At 39.6% G+C, this 20,774-nt stretch overlaps 1 protein-coding gene across 13 annotated transcripts; it reads left to right on the top strand.

Moving 5' to 3' along the window:
• The first annotated feature begins 14,002 nt into the window (after positions 1-14,002).
• On the top strand, positions 14,003-20,500 carry LOC141642432 (geranylgeranyl transferase type-2 subunit beta 1-like). Of its 13 annotated transcripts, none has more exons than XM_074451232.1 (10): positions 14,003-14,218; positions 14,368-14,418; positions 16,812-16,887; positions 16,990-17,140; positions 17,236-17,352; positions 17,849-17,915; positions 18,225-18,373; positions 18,860-18,993; positions 19,489-19,663; positions 20,281-20,500. In XM_074451232.1, exons 3-10 carry the CDS (start codon positions 16,834-16,836, stop codon positions 20,373-20,375), a joined length of 942 nt encoding a protein of 313 aa, XP_074307333.1. In that variant the 5' UTR covers positions 14,003-14,218; positions 14,368-14,418; positions 16,812-16,833; the 3' UTR covers positions 20,376-20,500. The 13 variants fall into 13 exon arrangements, with proteins under 13 accessions (XP_074307333.1, XP_074307335.1, XP_074307332.1 ...); XM_074451234.1 differs by having other exon boundaries at positions 14,016-14,187; XM_074451231.1 differs by having other exon boundaries at positions 14,035-14,218; positions 16,795-16,887.
• Positions 20,501-20,774: the final 274 nt, after the last annotated feature.

The following is a 20,774-nucleotide window of genomic DNA, read 5'->3' on the forward strand; positions in this document are numbered from 1 at the left end:
CTCTACTATTCATACTCTATATATTGTCGATTATATGCATGAAATGCAACATCCAACGTTTTGATCCTAACATGTGAAGAATTAGACTAAGTCGGTAAACACGTAATTTAAGCATACAATTGGGTCAAAGTAGAGATTTAAATTGATTACATGTGAGAGGCATACAAGCAATAATAAAGAAATACAACAAAAATACAATAAAGAAAAATTACAATAATTACATTGGATTTAATCAATTTATGTCGAAAATACTTTTAAAACGGATAATTTGAGAAAGAACGAATAAACAACTTAACGAACAGGAATTAGGCGATAATACGGATAATAGTTAATTAAGTACGTAATTAAATAAACTAGGTCAAGGCAAAACGGGAGTTCAGAGACAGAAATCAACCAGGAACAGGCGCAGCAGAGCTGCGTCCCTTGGAAGAGGCGCAGCAGTTGCTGCGTCCGTTCCTTGACTCAGTTCTGGCTGTGAAGCCGGAATTGCAAGTCGTTAATGTTCGTTGTTGAATTTAAGGCTTGATTATATTATTTGACTCGGATGAAAGTGATTAGCAGGTTATTTACATATGATTAATGGTCATGAAAGCGATAAACATGGACGAAAATAATTAGAACTAATTATTTATAAGATTAATAAGGTTAATTAACAAATTAATTAACTAAACAAGTTAATTAGGTTAAACAAGCTATTAATGACGAATTAATGATGGATATGACAAATAACAGATGGAAATATATCAAAGATGAATTCCAGGGATTCAATATGGGTAAATCGAATCTCTAAAAACCAAATTTGTTTTTAATGACGAAAACCCGCAAATATTGGATATAAGGGATTTAAGTCGAGAGTTAATGACAAATTAAATACTAATGATGATTAATAATATGTCAAATTATTATGTTTGAGTTATTATGTCAAAGAAACGACGAACAATTGAAGACAAAAGAAAAAGAAACAAATTAACAAAAGACGAAGGAAGAAGAAAGGAAGCAGGAACTGCGGCAGCCTCACGAAGATGCGCAGCAGGTGATGCGTCCCTTCGAAGAGGCGCAGCAGTTGCTGCGTCCTTTCTCGACGTCTGTCTCCTGGTAATTCGTAAAAAGGGTTTAAAGCATAGTTTTAGAAATCGGTTTTAGAAATACTTTCGACATAAACCTTACATTATGATTACAATAAATAAATAACAATAATAAAATAGGGATTATACACCCTCAGACTTCATGTTTGACGAAACGAGATGAACTAAGTTAACGTTTAGTGATGCTCGACTCGAATGTAGACGAAAGTGCCCTCGTAAGAGGAAAACGAATAAGATTGATTAAAGTTGATTATGGTGGAGTTGGTCAAATTGGTCGGTCATGCAAAACGAGGCTGGTACTTAGAAGGATCAGAGTTTACATGGTCGAAAGTTCAAACACGTAGACGCCAAAAAGTAAGAACGTGGTCTAGAATGCAAAGGGAGAAGAGAAGGGCGGACACTCGCGTGAGAAATATGTGAGACCAAAGGTCTCTATTTATACTAATCACGTGGAGGAAATTAGGGTTTTCGGAGAAACTTTAGAAGTGAATCTCGAAAAAATATGAAAAGATACGGAAAATACGCAGAAAAGGACTTGGGAAGAGGCGCAGCAGGCACTGCGTCTCTTGGAAGAGGCGCAGCGCCTGCTGCGTCCTTTCCCAAGTGGTTTCCTCCTGCGGAAGAAAGATTTTCGTGTTTTGGTTATGGAATAACGGATTAATCTTGTTTTCCTTAATATTTTGTGTGAATATTACGGGGAATTATTTGCCAAAGATTAAAAGATTGTAAAATATGGAATACAAATATTCGGAACATTCCAGAACATTCTGACTCGGTTTCAGAAAATGAAGACGGTTTTATGACCCGGACTCCAAATGTACTCTAATTACTGCCAAAACGACCGTATCGGCACGTAGATGACAATATAGAGGTAGACACAAGTGTTTGAGCGATCACTTGACGATAGACATACGAACTGTCATAAATCGTTCCGTATACCAAACACGCGGCCCAATCATCACCGGGTGGCTTGCGGGAGGTGCAGAAATGAGGTATCTACAGGCAGACACATAAACAAACAAGACAACCACACAGGGTCAGTAACTGAGGCAAGACACCCCCAAAATCAACAACAATCGTCAAACCATACAAACACAACCAGTCACACACAATCATACCCACTCCAATCAATCTTCGTCACCGACTGTCCACTGGACCAGCCCTGCCAGTGGGGGACCGCAGCCGTTCCCACCTAAGCCCTGCTTACCATATCGAGCGATAACCCTATCCCATTAATATGCATATCCTCTCCCGTGGCGGGTTCCACGGAGGGCGAAACTAGGGCGTGAAGCCACTCCCGCAAGTGACTCCACTCAGCCGAGGACGCACCTCGAGAACCACAGACAATCAGTCACAAACAGCTGTATCAAAACAACAACAACCACAACGACAAAAACAACAACCGCAGCAACGACAATATTAATCAACAACAACAACCGACACTCTAACAACCAACAGAGACTGAGTAGGCGAACCTACCTTTAAGCGACTGCGACGATTCCATGCCCATACATGCAACACCCAGCAAACAAGCAACACCTATACACACAATACAATCATCTATTACTACCATTCTAACCCTAACTGAAAAGACAGATATACGGATGATGATGACGACATACCAACATGAGGAAACTTGGCAAAGGACCGCTACCCGACTCAAGCTATGCACTCATAAGGCACAAGGACCTTCAAAGGTTCCCATGGAAGGCATATGGTGAAGAGAAGAGGAAGGGACGACATCTAGGTTTAGAAGAAAGAGGCGGAAATGATTTGCGATTTTAGGAAAACGCAATTATAAACCCTCGCTGAAAAGACGCTACTCGATCAAGTAACTAACGTACTCGATCGAGTAGCCTCTACTCTATCGAGTACCACCCATAAATCAAGACACAAGATAACTTTGGCACGTATTCCTAAGGACTATTACTGCTCCCAAGGTCGGTCAACGTTGGTCAACGGGTCCCTAAAAGGGCGAGTATTACAGTCTTCCCCCCCTTAAAAAGAACTTTGTCCCCGAAGTTCAACTCACCCTTCCCCAAAACACAAGATACCGAAACAAGATCAACGTCACCGCTCTACCGACATAGGTCACTACTCCTTAGAAATACTATACGCCATGTCATCATCATCAACTGTCTAACACACCATGTCTAACACACCACATAGATCGACTTCTACTATCTATCACTTGAAGTACCAACCTCACAACATGAACCGGCACAACCAACGACTACACTGCTGCTCATAACTCTTAGCCACGCACTACGAGATTACACTTTCACTAGCACACGACCATCAACACGAAACATGTCACATTAACACAACTATGTCACCCAACGATACGATTCTATTCAATCGCATGACATCACAACTATCTCAACCTTTACCTCAACATACAAATTACTCAACAACCAATGAAAATAATTATAGCTTCGTACTAGGAATGTAACAGAAATAATAGAAAACATTATAAACAAACAACAAAATAATTGTAATATCGACCTTTCTATTTCGCGACATTACTCTTCCCCTCTAAAAAGGAACTTTGTCCCCGAAGTTCACCACCGAATTATTACTCACATTACTTAACACTTACTTCTTGTCGTATAACCAACACATACACTGCCCTATGGACATTACTCAGTACTCACACAAACATTAATTCATAAAACCATATGCTACTTTATTCGAACAATTAGCCACAGTTACGAATGCATGCATATATCAATTGTATATTTATATAGGAAATACACAACTCCGGTGAAATATAATTAGTAGACATTACGGATGTAAAATGAATGCAATAAGAACCAACTACTACTTGCACTATTCGTTACGAATACGCATCCAAAACCCAAACACGACTTCCAACATATGAAATTAACGGTTCAAACATGTTACTAATCATAAACAACCATATTAAACATCAAAACATGTAATGATATAACCATTAAAACAAATTTAATTATCGAAATGTTCCTGTAACAGTGCCACTCGATCGAGTATGTAGGGTGCTCGATCGAGCTGGCCCTACTCGATCGAGTGTCTTAGCTACTCGATCGAGTAGCCTCAAATCAGAATACTCCATCTCCGTCACACCTGCAGCTACTCGACCGAGTGAGGGGCACTCTGTCGAGTGGCCACAGGTCAAAAACCTCGAAATCTTCCTGTCATAACACACAATACATACATATATATATATATATATATATATATATATATATATATATATATATATATATATATATATATATATATATATATATATATATATATATATATATATATAAAGTCACACAAGCGCGAGTCGGAATGACAACCCGACCCCCCCCCCCCCCCCCCCCCCCCCCCCACTGCAAACAAGTTCAAACCAAGCAAATTCGGCCTTATGGCCATCCATACAAACCAAATGTAAAAAGTACTAACTAAAAACGACTACTACCATCCAACACAAGCAAACCATAAACAAAGAGAAAGAAAAGGAGTATCACTCCTGCTGCTGCTGCTCATCCATCATCTCATCTCCACAACCACCCGAGGTACCTGCTCCTGATGACCCAAGACCCGCGTCGACCCCTGCTCCAGCTCCTGGACTCTCATACCATGGGGTCAAACCGCCAAAAGCAAAGGACTGTGGTGTCCCCCATGCTGCCATGTCCACCCCGTAAGAGTGGAAAACCCCACTGTAGTCCCCAACTCCGCTCCACCACACTGGACGTGGTCCCTCGGTCCCAATACCCTGAGCATATGCCATCTCATGCATGTTCCGGAGTGTCAAGGTAGAATACACTCTCTCTGCCAAGTAACTCGAACGCGTCTCTGGGGTATCCAGGTAGGGGTACCAAGGAAATGGGTACTGAGGCGGCGTTGCTGGCTGGGTCTCAGTCGTCCTCTCCCTCACACGACGTGGCCCCCTCCCTAGCCTGGGTCTATCCTCCGCCGCTCTCACATTCTCCCCCTTCCTCGGCTCGTGGATCGTGTCGTCAATGAGGTATGTCTGTGTCGGCCGGTGTGCATCCTTATCCTCCTCATCAGAATCAACCGCATCCAAAGGCTCAGTCGGTGGAAGGTGCTCAGGAGTCGGTATCCTCATCCAGCTCATACCCCACACCCTCCATGCTAGGCTACCATCCTCCAAGGTTCTCAAACATTTCAGGTCGAGGTAGTAATCTCTGTCCATGGTAGGCACCGGGGTGGCCAAGGGAATGTACTCAGAGGAAGCCTCAAATTAGGGTAGCTTTTCAGCTAACCGAGTGGCAAAAGCACCACAACTCAAGTGACGAGTGGTAGAAGTAACCATCAAAGCAAGGCTAGCACAGACCATGGCAGGAGCATTGAAGACCACCTTCTCGGTCCGCTTCGGGTTAAGATAAGCCATCAAAAGCAACAACTCGTGAGAGTTCAACTTACTCATGTCAGGCCTCTCATAAAGAAGGTTCGATATGGAACGAAGAAAGATCCTCAAGGTAACATGTTGAACATCATTAATCAACATGTTGCTGGCGGTGGGAGCTGACTTCCCAGAAAGGCAAGGCATAAGGCGGCAAACCCCGCACTCAGCCGGAATGTCATGGATGGATCCCTTGGGAGGCTTAGCCAACCCAAGGTGAGAAGCAAAGAGGTCCATGGTTAACACAAAACTCGTGTTCATAAGACGGAATTGGACAGTCTGTTCATTCGGCTCGTATTTAAACGAGCTCATGAACTCCAAGGTTAGAAAAGGATATGTATGTTTCCGCAAACGGTACATCCCTGTGAATCCCAAGGTCTCAAAGATATGACGGACATTCGTCTCAATCCCCAGGTCATCTAGAAGTGTGGTGTCCACACAACGGGTGGGTCTCATCTTTCGGGCGTGCAAAGCTACAAACCTCTCCCTCTGCTTGTAGTCCACAAAGACTACTGAAGGGTATTCCGGTACAGATGGTACTACGGGTGCACTCCCCTCCCCAATTTCGGGCTGAGAAGCCCTTCCCCGCTTACTCTGACGGGTTCCCAGGTTTAGTCTCGGCATCTGTTTCAGCACACAATTTGAACATACTTACATAGGCACTTAAAACACGTAATTTGCACCAATTGAACCTTGAATAATCATCTATATACACACTTTCACCAACTAGTTCCAAATTTTGATATATATATAACCTCAGTTTATAGCATCTCAGACGGTCTCTATAGCTGTGAAAATTCTAGCATAGATAACACGAATTACTCCGCTACTACGACTGTCAACACATGGCTTAAACACGACTCCATATATATATGCTTGAAAACATGTGAAACATTCATGTATGCTCATAGAAAAAGGCAACTAAGTACACCATCATAGACAATCAACATTATGAATAAACTTCTCAATTCCCATAGTCAGACGGTCTCTACAGCTGTAACAATTTTGACATATTTAGCATGAATTAGCATCACTACTACTACTTCAAAGGTTTTAACTCTTAATATATAGTCATATTCAACACAAAATTCCAATCATAGAAAACGAATTTCAATTTGAGGCACTTTTAAGACGGAGTTTTATGGCAAATTTCGAGGTGAAGATCGCAAAATTCGACTTCCCACATGATACATACAACATATACTACTCAATTTCATCACTCAATCATATAAAAGACACACAAAATCAATTTGATTTCACAAACCCTAGAAAATTCGTCCCCAAATTTTGAGATTTCTAATCAATTTTTAGCACAATAAACAACAATCATAAAAGGGAAGCATGTGGATCATATTACAACAATTACAAGCAACTTTTCTTCCATATAAACCGAAATTTCAGATTATTTCACCATTTCAATTATTTCTAAGTGATGAAAACATGAAAATAAGAAAAAAATTCATACCTTGCTCAATTAGGAAGTGAAAGAACGAATCAAAGCAATGAAAACTACCGAAATAAATCACCACAACACAAGAATGCAAGAGTTTTAGAGAGATTAGGAAGTTAGGGTTATGAAAGATGAAGAAGAAATAGGAAGAATGAGGAAGAACAAGGGTTTTATGAAACCCGCGGAAGCCACTGTACTGTAGCCTACTCAATCGAGTGCCTAGGGTACTCGATCGAGTGCCCTCTACTCGACCGAGTAGGCGCTATTTCATCGAGTAATTGTGATAAATTCCTACGTCTCGACGTCATAGCTTCCTAACTAGATCGAGTGAGGTCTACTCGGTCTAGTAAGCACTTGCACTTGGTCAAGTAAGGTTGAGTACACGGTTAGAATTACAAAATTAACTGAAGGTTCCTGCAAAACAATATCACGTGTCGATTCCAAACCAAGTTCGGAAGGCGTCACTGGTTATCATACTCGTACATATTTTACCATTTCTAACCAACTATATCATACAGTCTTGCCAAATAAGATTCACATCACATCATCTAATCACGAACTTCACTCAACACGATTTACCTGCTACCGAATCCTCCACGTATGCAATTATCTCATTATAACATGTCTAACTTGTTTTACTACATTATTAACAAATTTATACTCACGCTACTAGAAACACATAAATAACGACAAATTTCATGTATTGTCCAAGTGTATTAGCAACATATTCATGCTTCAACATAAACAAATTATTCTACACCAACTAATCACCACACAAGCGGAAACTTCCAACCATTAAACATTGCATATGCCCATTACTATTTTGATAATTCTCACTATAACTCAACACTTCTTTAGCTATCATTATTATGGCTACCGTAAGACTTACAAACTCGTATAGGATCACCATCACTAACAACCTGAAACAAACACCAGCATTACCACATTTCATATCGCAGTACACATCTCTACCCTTTTCACACACTTCTATCACATAAAACCTTCTACGTTTCTCATTATCATCACATATGCACCTTAACTCCATCACAAATTCACCATACACGATTCTAACGTAGCTATTATACCGATACTAACTTCAACAAAGACTCAACCACAAACAATTCTCACATAATCACCATACATGTTAAGCACATACTTACTGACTCCACATTCCCATACCCAGTGACTGGCTTAAGCACAATGGGGCCAAGATTTTGAAATGAGGGCGCCTACTCACCCAAAATCTAGCATCGGCTTGGGCTCCCATTACACATACACCAGGTTCATTTTACTAGACTCACTACGTTCATTAGGTTCATTGGTTACAGATTCCAAAATCGTTGCTCTGATACCACTTTGTAACACCCCCATATACCGAGGAACCTTATCCAGACCTTCCTTAGCATATAAGGGCATTACCATCTCGGTTGCCCGAGGTAATTAATCATCAAAAGTCGATAAAAGAACAATTACAGTTACATTACAAGTGTTACAACCAACTAATAAAAAGAAAGTACAACTCGTCAGCTACATGATATCTCTATCAGACTCGTGACGATACACCCCTGTCAGGACTCTAGCTATCAACCACGTCAACACCTGCTAAGATTGACTGCTCACCATAAGGGATCACGGCAGACACATAAACAAACAAGACAACCACACAAGGTCAAGAACTGAGGCAAGACACCACCAAAATCAACAACAACCGTCAAACCATACAAACACAACCAGTCACACACAATCATACCCACTCCAATCAATCTCCGTCGCCGACTGTCCACTGGACCAGCCCTGCCAGTGGGGGGCCGCAGTCGTTCCCACCTAAGCCCCGCTCACCATATCGAGCGATAACCCTATCCCATTAATGTGCACATCCCCTCCCGTGGCGGGTTCCACGGAGGGCGAAACTAGGGCGTGAAGCCACTCCCGCAAGTGACTCCACTCAGCCGAGGACGCACCTCGAGAACCACAGATAATCAGTTACAAACAGCTGTATCACAACAAAAACAACCACAACGACAAAAACAACAACCGCAGCAACGACAACATCAATCAACAACAACAACCGACACTCTAACAACCAACAGAGACTGAGTAGGCGAACCTACCTTTAAGCGTCTGCGACGATTCCATGCCCATACACGCAACACCCAGCAAACAAGCAACACCTATACACACAATACAATCATCTATTACTACCATTCTAACCCTAACTGAAAAGACAGAGATACAGATGATGATGACGACATACCAACATGAGGAAATATGGCAAATGATCGCTACCCGACTCAAGCTATGCACTCCTAAGGCACAAGGACCTTCAAAGGTTCCCATGGAAGGCATATGGTGAAGGGAAGAGGAAGGGACGACATCTAGGTTTAGAAGAAAGAGGCGAAAATGATTTGCGATTTTAAGAAAATGCGATTATAAACCCTCGCTGAAAAGACGCTACTCGATCGAGTAACTAATGTACTCGATCGAGTGGCCCCTACTCGATCGAGTATCCAAGGTACTCGATCGAGTAGCCTCTACTCTATCGAGTACCACCCATAAATCAAGACACAAGATAACTTTGGCACGTATTCCTAAGGACTATTACTGCTCCCAAGGTCGGTCAACGCTGGTCAACGGGTCCCTAAAAGGGCGGGTATTACATTTGTAGACATGCCTGGGCAAGTACAGACCAGAAGCCCAAAAGTTCCTTAAGCCAAAAATAACAGAATTTATAACTTGCAATTTACCAGCATAAGAAAGGGCGCGAATAGAACACTTTTGCAAGAGACATTGAATCTTAGTAAGGAGACCATTATACATGTCCTTGGATAGTCTGGAAGAATGGATGGGGACCCCTAAATACCTGAAAGGAAAGGATCCTTCCTTAAGACAGGCCGCAGAGAGAATAAGATGTTTGACATCAAGCCTTACCCCTCCAAAATAAGCCTCCGTTTTGTCTAGGTTAGCCCTAAGACCAGGCCATCTAGCAAACCTATCCAGTACCTCGGTGGCCTTTGTCACAGAAGGCAAGTCCCCTCTAGTGAAAATCATTAGGTCATCTGCAAAAATTAAGTGTGTAAGGCCTTATCTAGAGCACTTAGGATGAAAGGAAACATCAGGAGAGTCACACATCCCCCTGAGGCTCCTGGACAAAACATCCATGTCAAGAACAAACAGATAAGGGGACAGGGGGTCCCCTTGTTTAACCCCACTCTTCCCCTTAAAGAAACCACAGTTTGCACCATTGATCTTTATTGTAAACCAGGCGCCTTGAATACACCCCATAATCCACCTAACAAAGGTAGTAGGAAACTTTAGATGAGTGAGCATACTATGAATAAACCTCCACTGAAGAGTATCAAAAGCTTTGCTGATATCAACCTTTAACATACATCGAGGGGAAATCCCTTTCCTGGTATAACCTTTGACAAGACTTTGAGTCAACATAACATTCTCAAAGAGACTCCTACCTTACACAAAAGCAGCTTGCTCCTCACCAACAAGCTTAGGCATAAGAGCCTTCATCCTGTTTGTTAATATTTTACTTATAGTCCTGTAAATAATTGAGCAACAAGAAATAGGACGAAAATCTCTTAAAGTCTAGACAACTGGTTTCTTTGGGATGAGGGAGATGACAGTGACAATAGCTTGCTTGGGCAGGAAACTTGTTTTGAAAAAATCTTCTACAACAGCACAAAAATCCTTTCCTACAATGTGCCAGGCAACTTTGAAAAACCCAGAAGAAAACCCATCTATACCTGGACTCTTATTTGAACCAATGCTGAAGAGGGCATCTTTTATTTCATTCCTAGTTACAGGACAAATAAAAGCATCAAAGTCAGAATCCTCCACACATTGCCCATTGGAAATGAGATCAGGGTTGATGTCCTCAACCTCAACATAACTTCCAAGTAGCTGCTTATAATACTCAACAAAAGCATCACCAACTTCAGTTTGCCCTTGATAAGCAAGACCATCAACCCCCTGAATTTCTCCAACATATTGTGCTACCTGCCTCTCTTTGATTTTAGAGAAAAAACAGCTAGAACTAATATCATTGTATTTGAGATTATGAAGCTTGACTTTCTGAATAAGAATTTTTACCTTAGTTTCCTTAAGCTTGACAAGGTTCTGGGAGACAATTTTTTCTCTTTGTATAAAAGATTAAGAAAGAGGATCAACTTTTAAATCATTAAAACATTGGTGCAGTTCCTCTTGTTTCTGGAGAATCCTGGTGATGAGTATGTAACTGCTTGAGGGCCTGCTTGACTTTTTTGAGTTTGCTCATTAATCTGAACACGGAGTTCCCAGTGACCCCTCCACCAGACCAGACATCAAACACCAGTTGTTTAAAACTAGGATGATCAATCCAGCAATTGAGAAACTTGAACTGCTTTGGAGGCAGGGGATCATCATGGAAAGTGACCACTACTGGGCAGTGATCAGGGATACTAGAAGAGGGAAAAGTTACAGAGGTTTGATCAAAGTGAGTAATCCAAGCTGGATTGACAAGGGCTCTATCCAACTTGGAGTAGACTCTAGTGTTGTGCTCCTGCTTGTTGAACCAGGTGAATTCATGACCAGAGTCAGGCATATCATCTAGGTCACTTTGGAGTAAATAAGAATTAAAATCCATCATTTCAGAAGCAACAAAAGGATGGTTACTGATTTTCTCATTAAGATATCTAACAACATTAAAATCTCCCATTGTCAGCCAGGGACCAACCTGAGAATAAAATTGAGTCATAGAGTCCCAGAGTTCCTTCCTTCTATCAGCACTATTGCACCCATAGACAACAGAAAGATGCAGCACTCTACAGTAACTAAATGCTTAACATGACAGTGTATAACTTGGGCATGCTCCTCTAACACAAAAATATGCACAATGACAAGGTTCCATAAGAGCCAAATCCTGCCATTGACATGCTTATTGTAATTACAGTAAGATGAGTATCTACCAAAATTGTTCCTCAGAACTTTATTAGCTTTCTTCTGTTTGACCCGTGTTTCCAAAATCCCAAGGATGTCAATTTTATTAGACCTCAAGTATTAAGCTACCTCTATATGTTTTATTGGCTTATTAAAGCCTCGTATATTCCAAGTAGATAATATCATTTAGAAGAAACATCAGGGGGATCCTCCTCAGCAGGATGCAAGAAACCAACTTGATCAGTGCCATTAACTCCATCAACAGACAGGATACTGAATCTGTTAGGGGAAAGGATTGGCCCCCAACATCTGCACCAACTTCAGCATGAATCATAACTCCACTTCCATCTCCTATAACCCCAGGAACAACCTGACCAGGCCAGAGACATCCTGACCAGACACTAACCCTAACTCACTGCATGCTGAGTGCTTTACAACTTCCTGAGATAAAGGACCAGCCATCTCAACATGGAGGGTAGGGCCTAGCTCACTGCATTCTGAGCCCTCACCACCAGTCAAGAGGATTGGACCCTCTCCCACAGGAGCTGAGGTACCACCTAGCAGAGAGCATCCTAAGGCTTGGTCTTAGTCAGAATGACTGGGGACAGATGAATTAGGTTGGACAACAGGTCTATAAATCTGCTTGACCACAGGTTCTTGCACAGGAGCAGAACTAACAGGTTTGGAAACCTTCTTTGGGACATTATCCACATTCCTTTTACACGAGGCTTCAGTATGCCCAAGTTTCTTACAGATGTTACTTAATAGGGTGTCCATTGCTTAAGAATTGAGTAGATTCCATACGGATAACAAGAATCTCCACTCTCTGCTGGTATCTGCTAGGAGACGAAGTAAGTCTGATCACTGGCAAGCTAAATGGATTAATTGTGCACTTGCCTGCTTGGTGTACAACATCTGGTCTGCACGGAATAGACGGGTTTTTGAAGATAAAGAGAGGTTTGTAGAGGCTCTTTGTAAGGAGATCAAGTTAATTACAAATGCTGTGTTGTTGAGTCGAGTCTCAGGGCCTTTGTTTGATTTCCTAGTTGATGTGTTAAACACCTAATTAGGTGGTTAGCATGGTGTGTATAGTTGGCTAGAGGCTATTCTCTTTTGTAAGAAACTCCATGTAATTCTTTTTGAAATATATTGAAAATACCCTCTTGCAAAAAAAAAAAAAAAAAAAAAAAAAAAACGCCATGTGAGTTGTGACTCCCGTTACATTAAAAGTGAGAAAAAAAGGGTTATTTGATATGAATAATCCAAACTATGACCGTCCTGCTCAAAGTAATCCGAACTATTCATTATTCAAAAATAATCTACTTTATTCCCTCATTTAATTTACCATGCTTTCTCACTCTTAATAACTTGTTATACCCGGTAACCTTAATAACCTATTATAAGTCACCTTTCTTTTATTTACGTATTTGCTAAATCCCGCACATGATTTTACTTAATCCCGCACACTTTGTCACCTTATCCCGAATTTACCCTTTGTTTACAACAACAACTTGAGAAAATTCTCTCTCTTCTTTTCCTCTCAACCCCAACCAAATTGCTAATAATTTAACGAATTATCGATCTTAATTCGCACTTATCACAAGTAATTTCGTCGTTCTATCAACAAATTTATTAATACACGCCTTTTAATTGATTGAATGAATGTTTTTTTATTTTAAAAAGAATGATTTTTATAATTAGGGTTTGGAATTTAGGATTTTGGGATTTTGGATTGTTGAAGGGTGGTTGTTGGTGGTCGTCTGATAGGCCGGGGTAGGGTGGTCGGAGAAATGGTCGGTGTTCTGAGGAGGGCGCGGTGGGCAGGCCGGTGGGTGGTTGTTTTGGCTGATTGTGGGTCGGTTTATGGCGGCTGGTGGTGGGTCGGTTTATGGCGGTTGATGGTGGGTCGGTTTATAGCGGCGGGTGGTGGAGCGTTCTGGTTGTGAGCGGCTGGTGGTGGGGCGTGTGGTGGTGGACTGGTGGGGTGGTTGAGCATACATGATTTTTTTTTTTTTTGGATTTCTTTGTTTTTGATGATGGTCCTCTCTAATTGGGGATGAAAAGTGAGAGGGGCAAAGTCGGAAAAAGACGACAAAGTGTGCGGGATTAAGCAAAATCGTGTGCGGGATTTAGCAACTCCCTTTATTTATCTAATCTCCTTCTTCTTCATCTGCTTTACTAAATTTATACCAAATCCTACACTTCCCCATCCATCACCACTTCACCACCAATCCTCGATAGGCACAAATCCAGGACGACGACTTCTTTGGCTAGCAGACAACGCCTGCGGTGATCACTGTCATTACTCCCAAGACGTCTGCACTGGCCATTCTGTAACCTTTCTCTCTTTCTTTTTCTCTCTCTGTAAGATCTCATAATATCAACAACCATTTCATTATACCCTTTTCATCTCTTCCCTTTCTTTCTTCACCTTCTCTTTTCTCTTCATCTTTATCAATGTCACCTTTTTATATAATTTATTAATTAATTTTATTGATTAATTACTACTACAGTTCGACTTTTCCTTTCAATTGTTCAAGATCGTTGATTCGTTTTTCATTCAGGTACATTTTGATTTTGTATGAATACTTTTTTTTGAAAATTTGTTGATTACTGCGTTTTTTTTTTGTGAGAGTGAAGAAGAAGTGTTTTGGGAGATGGGGATCATCGAAAAACTATGGCCAAGGAATTCTTACCTCAGTTGTCAAATAATGGGAGTATGAATGGGTTTAGTTATGTTAACAATTACGGAGTATGTAATTCAGCCTAATCTTAATGTTGCTTGCAAAGTGAATGCATACACTGGAAAAAAGATAACAACGATTTAATTGATTGATTTGTCAATCTGTTTTGTTTCGTTTCGTTTTTTTATGTGATCTAAAAATTTTGTATAGGATTGTTTGATTGAGCAAAAGAACAGTTATGGTAATGGTAGAGTGAAAATGAAGAAGATGAATAAGTAAATCAAGGCTTTAAAATGAATTAAGAACAAGGGTAACCTGTTTAACAAGTTGCCCTTCCACCAAAGCAGTAGAAGTTAAATGATTGCATAGTTTGGATTATTTTGGGATATTAAAAAGTTGAGATTATTTTGAGTAGGATGGACATAGTCGGGATTATTCCCATCAATTAACCTAAAAAAAAAAGTGAAAAAAAAATTCACTAACGCAATAAAACTCCATCCGGCATCCTTTCTCCAAACTTTACCCTCTGCTAGGACGAATTCCCCCCTTTTCAACTGGAATTGAACTTATTTTATCCACATTTCTGAGTTTGAAATTCATCCTTTGATCATAATAATTGGTGGATCACAGGTAATTTTGCTTATTTCTCGTAAAATTCAACTGGGGTCTGTTAATTTTTGAATATGGTGCTGTTTTGAGTAGTCAATATATTGGTTAGAGTTGTGTATTTTGATGGGTATTTTGTAATTGATTCAAATTTAGCTGCATTGACATTTTTTAGTAGGAAAAATTGAAACTTTGAATGAAATTGTTAGTGTTAGTTGATCATTGTATTTAGTTTAACCCTTAATTTTAGTTTGTTAGGGTTTCATTTAAGCCTTAGTTTGATGCATATTGAATTATTGATGCGGGGTGGCGTGAGCTTTGATGGGGTTGGCATTTTAGATTGTTAAGATGAACTCATAATCGAAAGTCAAAACTCAAACATTAGTGTACTCCGCAATTGTTGCTAGGATTGGGGCAATGGACACAATATGTCGATACCGATGGGTAAGTGTATAATAATGGGGTAATATCATGTAGTAGTATAATTCTTATCTAGAGGATAGGGCTTATTGCTGTAAATGAGCTATTAGTTACCTGTTGCTCATCAAACTTTACTGGCCTTCCTATTCGCATCAGCGAGTTTGTCTTGATTGGTTAAGATTATGCTTGGTGTATTACCATCTCATGGGAGCTTAGTGGTTGTTTAGCAGTACAAGTTAGGTGATTGTGTGGTGACAATGGAATACTCAATCGGAACATTTGCTGGCAATGGCCATTTTGAATACACAACTTCACCTGTATTTATTAGCATGGGCGATTCTGTACCATTGATGTTGGAAAACTACGAGTTGTTGTGGATGATTAAGGCCTAGACTGCCTACTATGTTCCTATCTGGCTCGTGGCACAATGCTTAATCTGGACGAGTTCAATTCTGTTTAGGTTGGTCGTGGGTCGATCAATTATTAAGTCGAGTGGAGTTAGGGCCGGGTCATTCAATAGGTCAGGTTATAATACTTAATGGGTCGAGTTCGGTTCAGTACAGGTTGGTCGCGGGTCGATCAATTATTAAGTCGGGTTGGTCAGATCGACCGTGAGTCGTGTCAGCTTGTAATTTTTGTTACAAGGGTCTGGGTAGGTCGATCATGACTAGGCTAGCTCTCCATGAGAAAAAGATTGACTTGCAACTTTGCGAGTGTCTACTCCTTGCTGATGCAAGTGTAGTTACTACCATGTGTTGATCTTATTTTGTGAGTCATTTTTCGTTTGATTTCCTATGGATTTATTATGTATTTCTTTATTGGCGGCTTTATGTTGTGCAGTTTAGTCTCTACTTCAAAAATATGCAACTGTCCCTTAAAAGAGAGTGTCTTCAAGTCCAAATTTTTATTCGAGACTTGATCTTGAACCATCGCCTTTAGAAATGGGAAACCCAAGATACTTAAAAGTAAAGTCACACTTTTGTATCGGTGCTTATGAAGCATACATGTCTTCAAACCGGTTTCCCTTTGTGTTTGTTACATAAGACCAAAATGGAAAGTACTTCTACTCTGTCAAATATCCAATGTTGCATTCAGCCATACTCTTATGTATAGTCGATATAGTTCTTAATTCATTACTCTATAATGTATTCTCTTTTATTACTCTGTCAAAAATCCCATGTTGCATTCAGCCATACTCTTATGTGTTTGTTTTATGATTTCATATGGTAGTTGCGTTACAAGGATAGACCAGATCAGCTGCTAGTCAGAATGGTGGAGTTGGCAGCAGATAAGCACGTCCGGTATATCGTGTCTGTTGAAAAGGTCAGTTCTATGCCTTCTAGTTTATTTTTTCTCTCTCTGATTTGCCAACATGTGTGCACTTTTAGTTGACGTACTTTATTTATTTTTTGCTTGCACTCTTAGAAGAAGGATTCGTTTGAATCGGTGGTGATGGAGCACCTCAGAATGAACGGTGCTTATTGGGGACTTACCACACTAGACCTTTTGGGAAAGCTTCATGTTGTTGATCAAGATGAAGTTATTTCATGGGTTATGGAATGTCAGCATGAAACTGGTTTGTAGATTGATGTCTAACCTTTTGCTGTATCATTTACTGCTATTAAGTTTTTATTGATTTATATTTTATATAATCAATGGTTGTCAGTGCAGGTGGTTTTGGTGGTAATATTGGGCATGATCCACATATACTTTACACTCTTAGCGCTGTTCAAGTTCTAGCTCTTTTTGATAAGCTGCATATTTTGGACGTGGATAAGGTGTCTAATTGTATCCTTTTCAGCTGTATTCTGTTATGCTTCACATATTATGAAATATAGTATGAACTATGGACTATGGAATTTGTTCACAATATGGTTATATTTTGTGTTTAGCATTTCAGCCTTTCTTTTTTATTAATTTAATTAATTAATTATTTTTTAAAAACTTTTTATGAAGAACTGAATGTGTATGGATTTTTGTTGCTGCTACTGTCATTATATACTGCAATCAAAATCATAGGTGTTGGTTCCATTGTGCTAAGCTCTTAAATCTAAACCGAGGAGAAATTTGCTTTTAATTTGAAAATTGAGTCATTAAACACCAATTTTGCTACTACTGTTGCTATATGTTTCAACCGTAATTTAAAATATTACATTCTTTCATTAAGCTACAATTGAAAGTGAAATTTTATATTTCACTCCTTTAAAAATAAATAAATAAATATATAACCGAGAGACTAAATGCCAGGTTTTTTGTTCGTGGTGACCTTAACCTCGTAATTCAGATGTTGCTGGGCTGCAGAACGATGATGGATCTTTTGCTGGAGACATGTGGGGAGAGGTTGATACAAGGTATGTGGTGTACTAGTGTCTCTTCTTCTTTGGTATAAACTAGGTAAAACCTGTGCATAGACACGGTTTTTTAATTTATTTTTTTTGTCTATAAAGATAGTTTATACGTTTATTAAGATAAAATTATTATATCCGCTAGATCATATAATAAGTACCATGTTTTGTTACTCTTTTATCTCTTAGTTATACACTGACATAGTGACATATGTTAGGTTCGGGTTTGTGTCATATATACAAGGGATTTAGTTATCTTTGCCTTCTTGATTTTTGGAAAAAGTTACTTATACGAGCATAATCTTTTTTTCACAGATTTTCATATATTGCAATCTGTTGTCTGTCACTATTACGCCAGTTGAACAAAATTGATGTTGAAAAGGCGGTGAACTTCATCGTGAAATGCAAAAATCTCGATGGGGGTTTTGGATGCACGCCCGGTGGAGAGTCTCATGCGGGACAAAGTATGTTGGTTCACTTAAAATTTTCTTGAGTGTTAATAGTGACTTGCATGTCTTTCTCAATGTTGACAATATATATCGGGTCGCCGCCCATGGTAAGCAGTGGAGATTCTAGAATTTGATCGGAAGGGGTGCAAAAAATTTGACTATGAAAATCGAGTTAAAAGTCGACATTTTCTTATTATTAGGCATAAAATATGTACAAAATGAATGTAAAATAAAAGTCGAAGTGTTGAACATAAATTGTTCACTACAAGGATTGAACCTTTAACTAAACAATAACACCCGTATGAATCCAACCACTAGACCACCTGATTAGTGTTCTTCTATATCCAGTGAATTTTAATTATTTCTAAAAAATGAGGGGGTGCAGTTGTTGGTTGTAAGTTGCTTCTGTAATAGTGAAGTCGGGGTTACGTTGTTCATGCTGTTTTAAATTATGTCTTTACATTCTATATCTCAATCAAACTTGATGTTCTACTATTACAGTATTTTGTTGTGTGGGTGCTCTTGCTATAACCGGTTCCTTACATCACATCGACAAGGATCTTCTAGGGTGGTGGTTATGCGAGCGTCAAGTTAAGTCGGGAGGTTTAAATGGTAGACCAGAAAAGCTTCCAGATGTAAGATACCTATTCCTATAAAATCCTCTTCTTGAAGAAAGAAAAAAAACTATGTTATTCTGACTCGTTTGCAAGCATTGGACAGTATACGGAAGTCGGAGTATCGTATATGGCTTTTTTTTTTGTGCGAAGTTTCAATTTTTTTTTTTCCTAAAATGAAGTGTCATGTCGTATTGGACACGATACGTATCGGATTATGCGATACGTCAGCTAAGTATCGGAGTAACATAATCTCTACTAAACTGTATACACAAATTATACTATACAACCGTTGTAACTTGTATGGTACGACGGAGGAAAAAGTGACCAATATATGGTAAAAAATGACATTTTAAGAGAAAAAGGTAACCATTTTATTACCAAAGAGTGGTCACTTTTACACGTAAAGTGGTTACTTTTTACTATAAAATGGTCATTTTTTACTCCGTTAGACTATATAGCGGTCTCACGCAATACCTACTAGTACATATTCATTTCATGCCCAATATTTTACAGGTTTGTTACTCTTGGTGGGTACTTTCTAGCTTGATTATAATAGACCGAGTTCACTGGATTGACAAAGAGAAGCTTGCTCAATTCATCTTAGACTGCCAGGACTTGGATAAAGGCGGGATTTCAGATCGGCCAGATGATGCTGTTGATGTATTCCACACCTACTTTGGAGTTGCAGGTAACATGCTCGAACAATGCTGCATTTACATTCATGCCTAACCCCTATCCCCTTAGTTACCTTTTTGTGCACGTGCGCGCGTGTGTGTTTGTGTTGAGTTTTACTCCTCTCCATTTCCTGAAACTAATGCTTGGTGCATTTCACGAGACATTTATGACTTATGAGACAATTTTAACGAAAATTGGTACTCCCTCCAATCCATTCCAAAGTACCCATCCACTTTTTAAAATCAAACTTGTAAAATATTGACAATAGTTATATTATATTTAGTCGAGTTTATAAAATTAACATAATCAATATTTCAAACACAAAAAATAATATGTAAATGGAGAAAAACGGGGTCAAAGTGTCGTCTCGTATACCATGAAAAGTCAAATGGGTAGTTTGGAATGGATTGAAGGGAGTAGAATCAACTCACTAGACATTTGTGTGCGCGTGCGCACGTGAGTCAAAGTGGTATGACATTATTTTGGTTGGTTCACTAATCTTGTGCCTTTTCTCCCCTCGAAAGATAATAACGTAAATTGGAAGACGTGTCTTGCTCTATTGATCTTAACTTTGCTATCTGGATGCTTCCTGTATGTGACCTGTTGTCTTATGGTGGCACATCTATGCAGGCTTATCGCTTCTTGAATATCCCGGAGTGAAAGCCATCGATCCTGCTTATGCGTTGCCTGTAGATGTAGTTAACAAAACTTTACTTGGCTCATAGTAGACGGATTAGTTAACGAAGATCTCAACGAAGGTTTAGTTACATTTTTTTAAGAACACTGGTCTTGTACTGTGCAGAATTGGATTGTCCCATTTTCTCTAATAAATACAGCAAATTTTTGTTTTTGTTTTTTTCACCCGCGACTGTTTTCTGGTGAAGATGACTCACATGACTGTCATTTGGGTTATAAATATTCTGAAGTTCAACAAGGTAGGCGTAGGCAGGACGTTTTGATGGTAGATGCTACATTAATTTATACATTTATGCCCAGCGTTGCAAATGATCTAAGCCGGTTTGTAGAGCCCGCGGAATTAGTTCGGTCAAAGCTCGGCTCGAAATTGGCTTATTAGAATAATAGCTTGACCAAATCCGAGCCAATTTCGAGCTTTGTAAAGCTCG

Source organism: Silene latifolia, chromosome 2 (genome assembly GCF_048544455.1).
Source record: "Silene latifolia isolate original U9 population chromosome 2, ASM4854445v1, whole genome shotgun sequence".
Taxonomy (NCBI): Eukaryota; Viridiplantae; Streptophyta; class Magnoliopsida; order Caryophyllales; family Caryophyllaceae; genus Silene; species Silene latifolia.

Bases quoted from the DNA above. Each gene is read 5' to 3' on its own strand.
- LOC141642432 (XM_074451228.1), top strand. From the start codon at position 14,532: ATGGCCAAGGAATTCTTACCTCAGTTGTCAAATAATGGGAGTATGAAT. The intron at 17,141-17,235 runs GTTTGTAGATTG...TTGTCAGTGCAG, and splicing joins GGAATGTCAGCATGAAACTG to GTGGTTTTGGTGGTAATATT. The intron at 18,374-18,859 runs GTATGTTGGTTC...CTACTATTACAG, and splicing joins AGAGTCTCATGCGGGACAAA to TATTTTGTTGTGTGGGTGCT.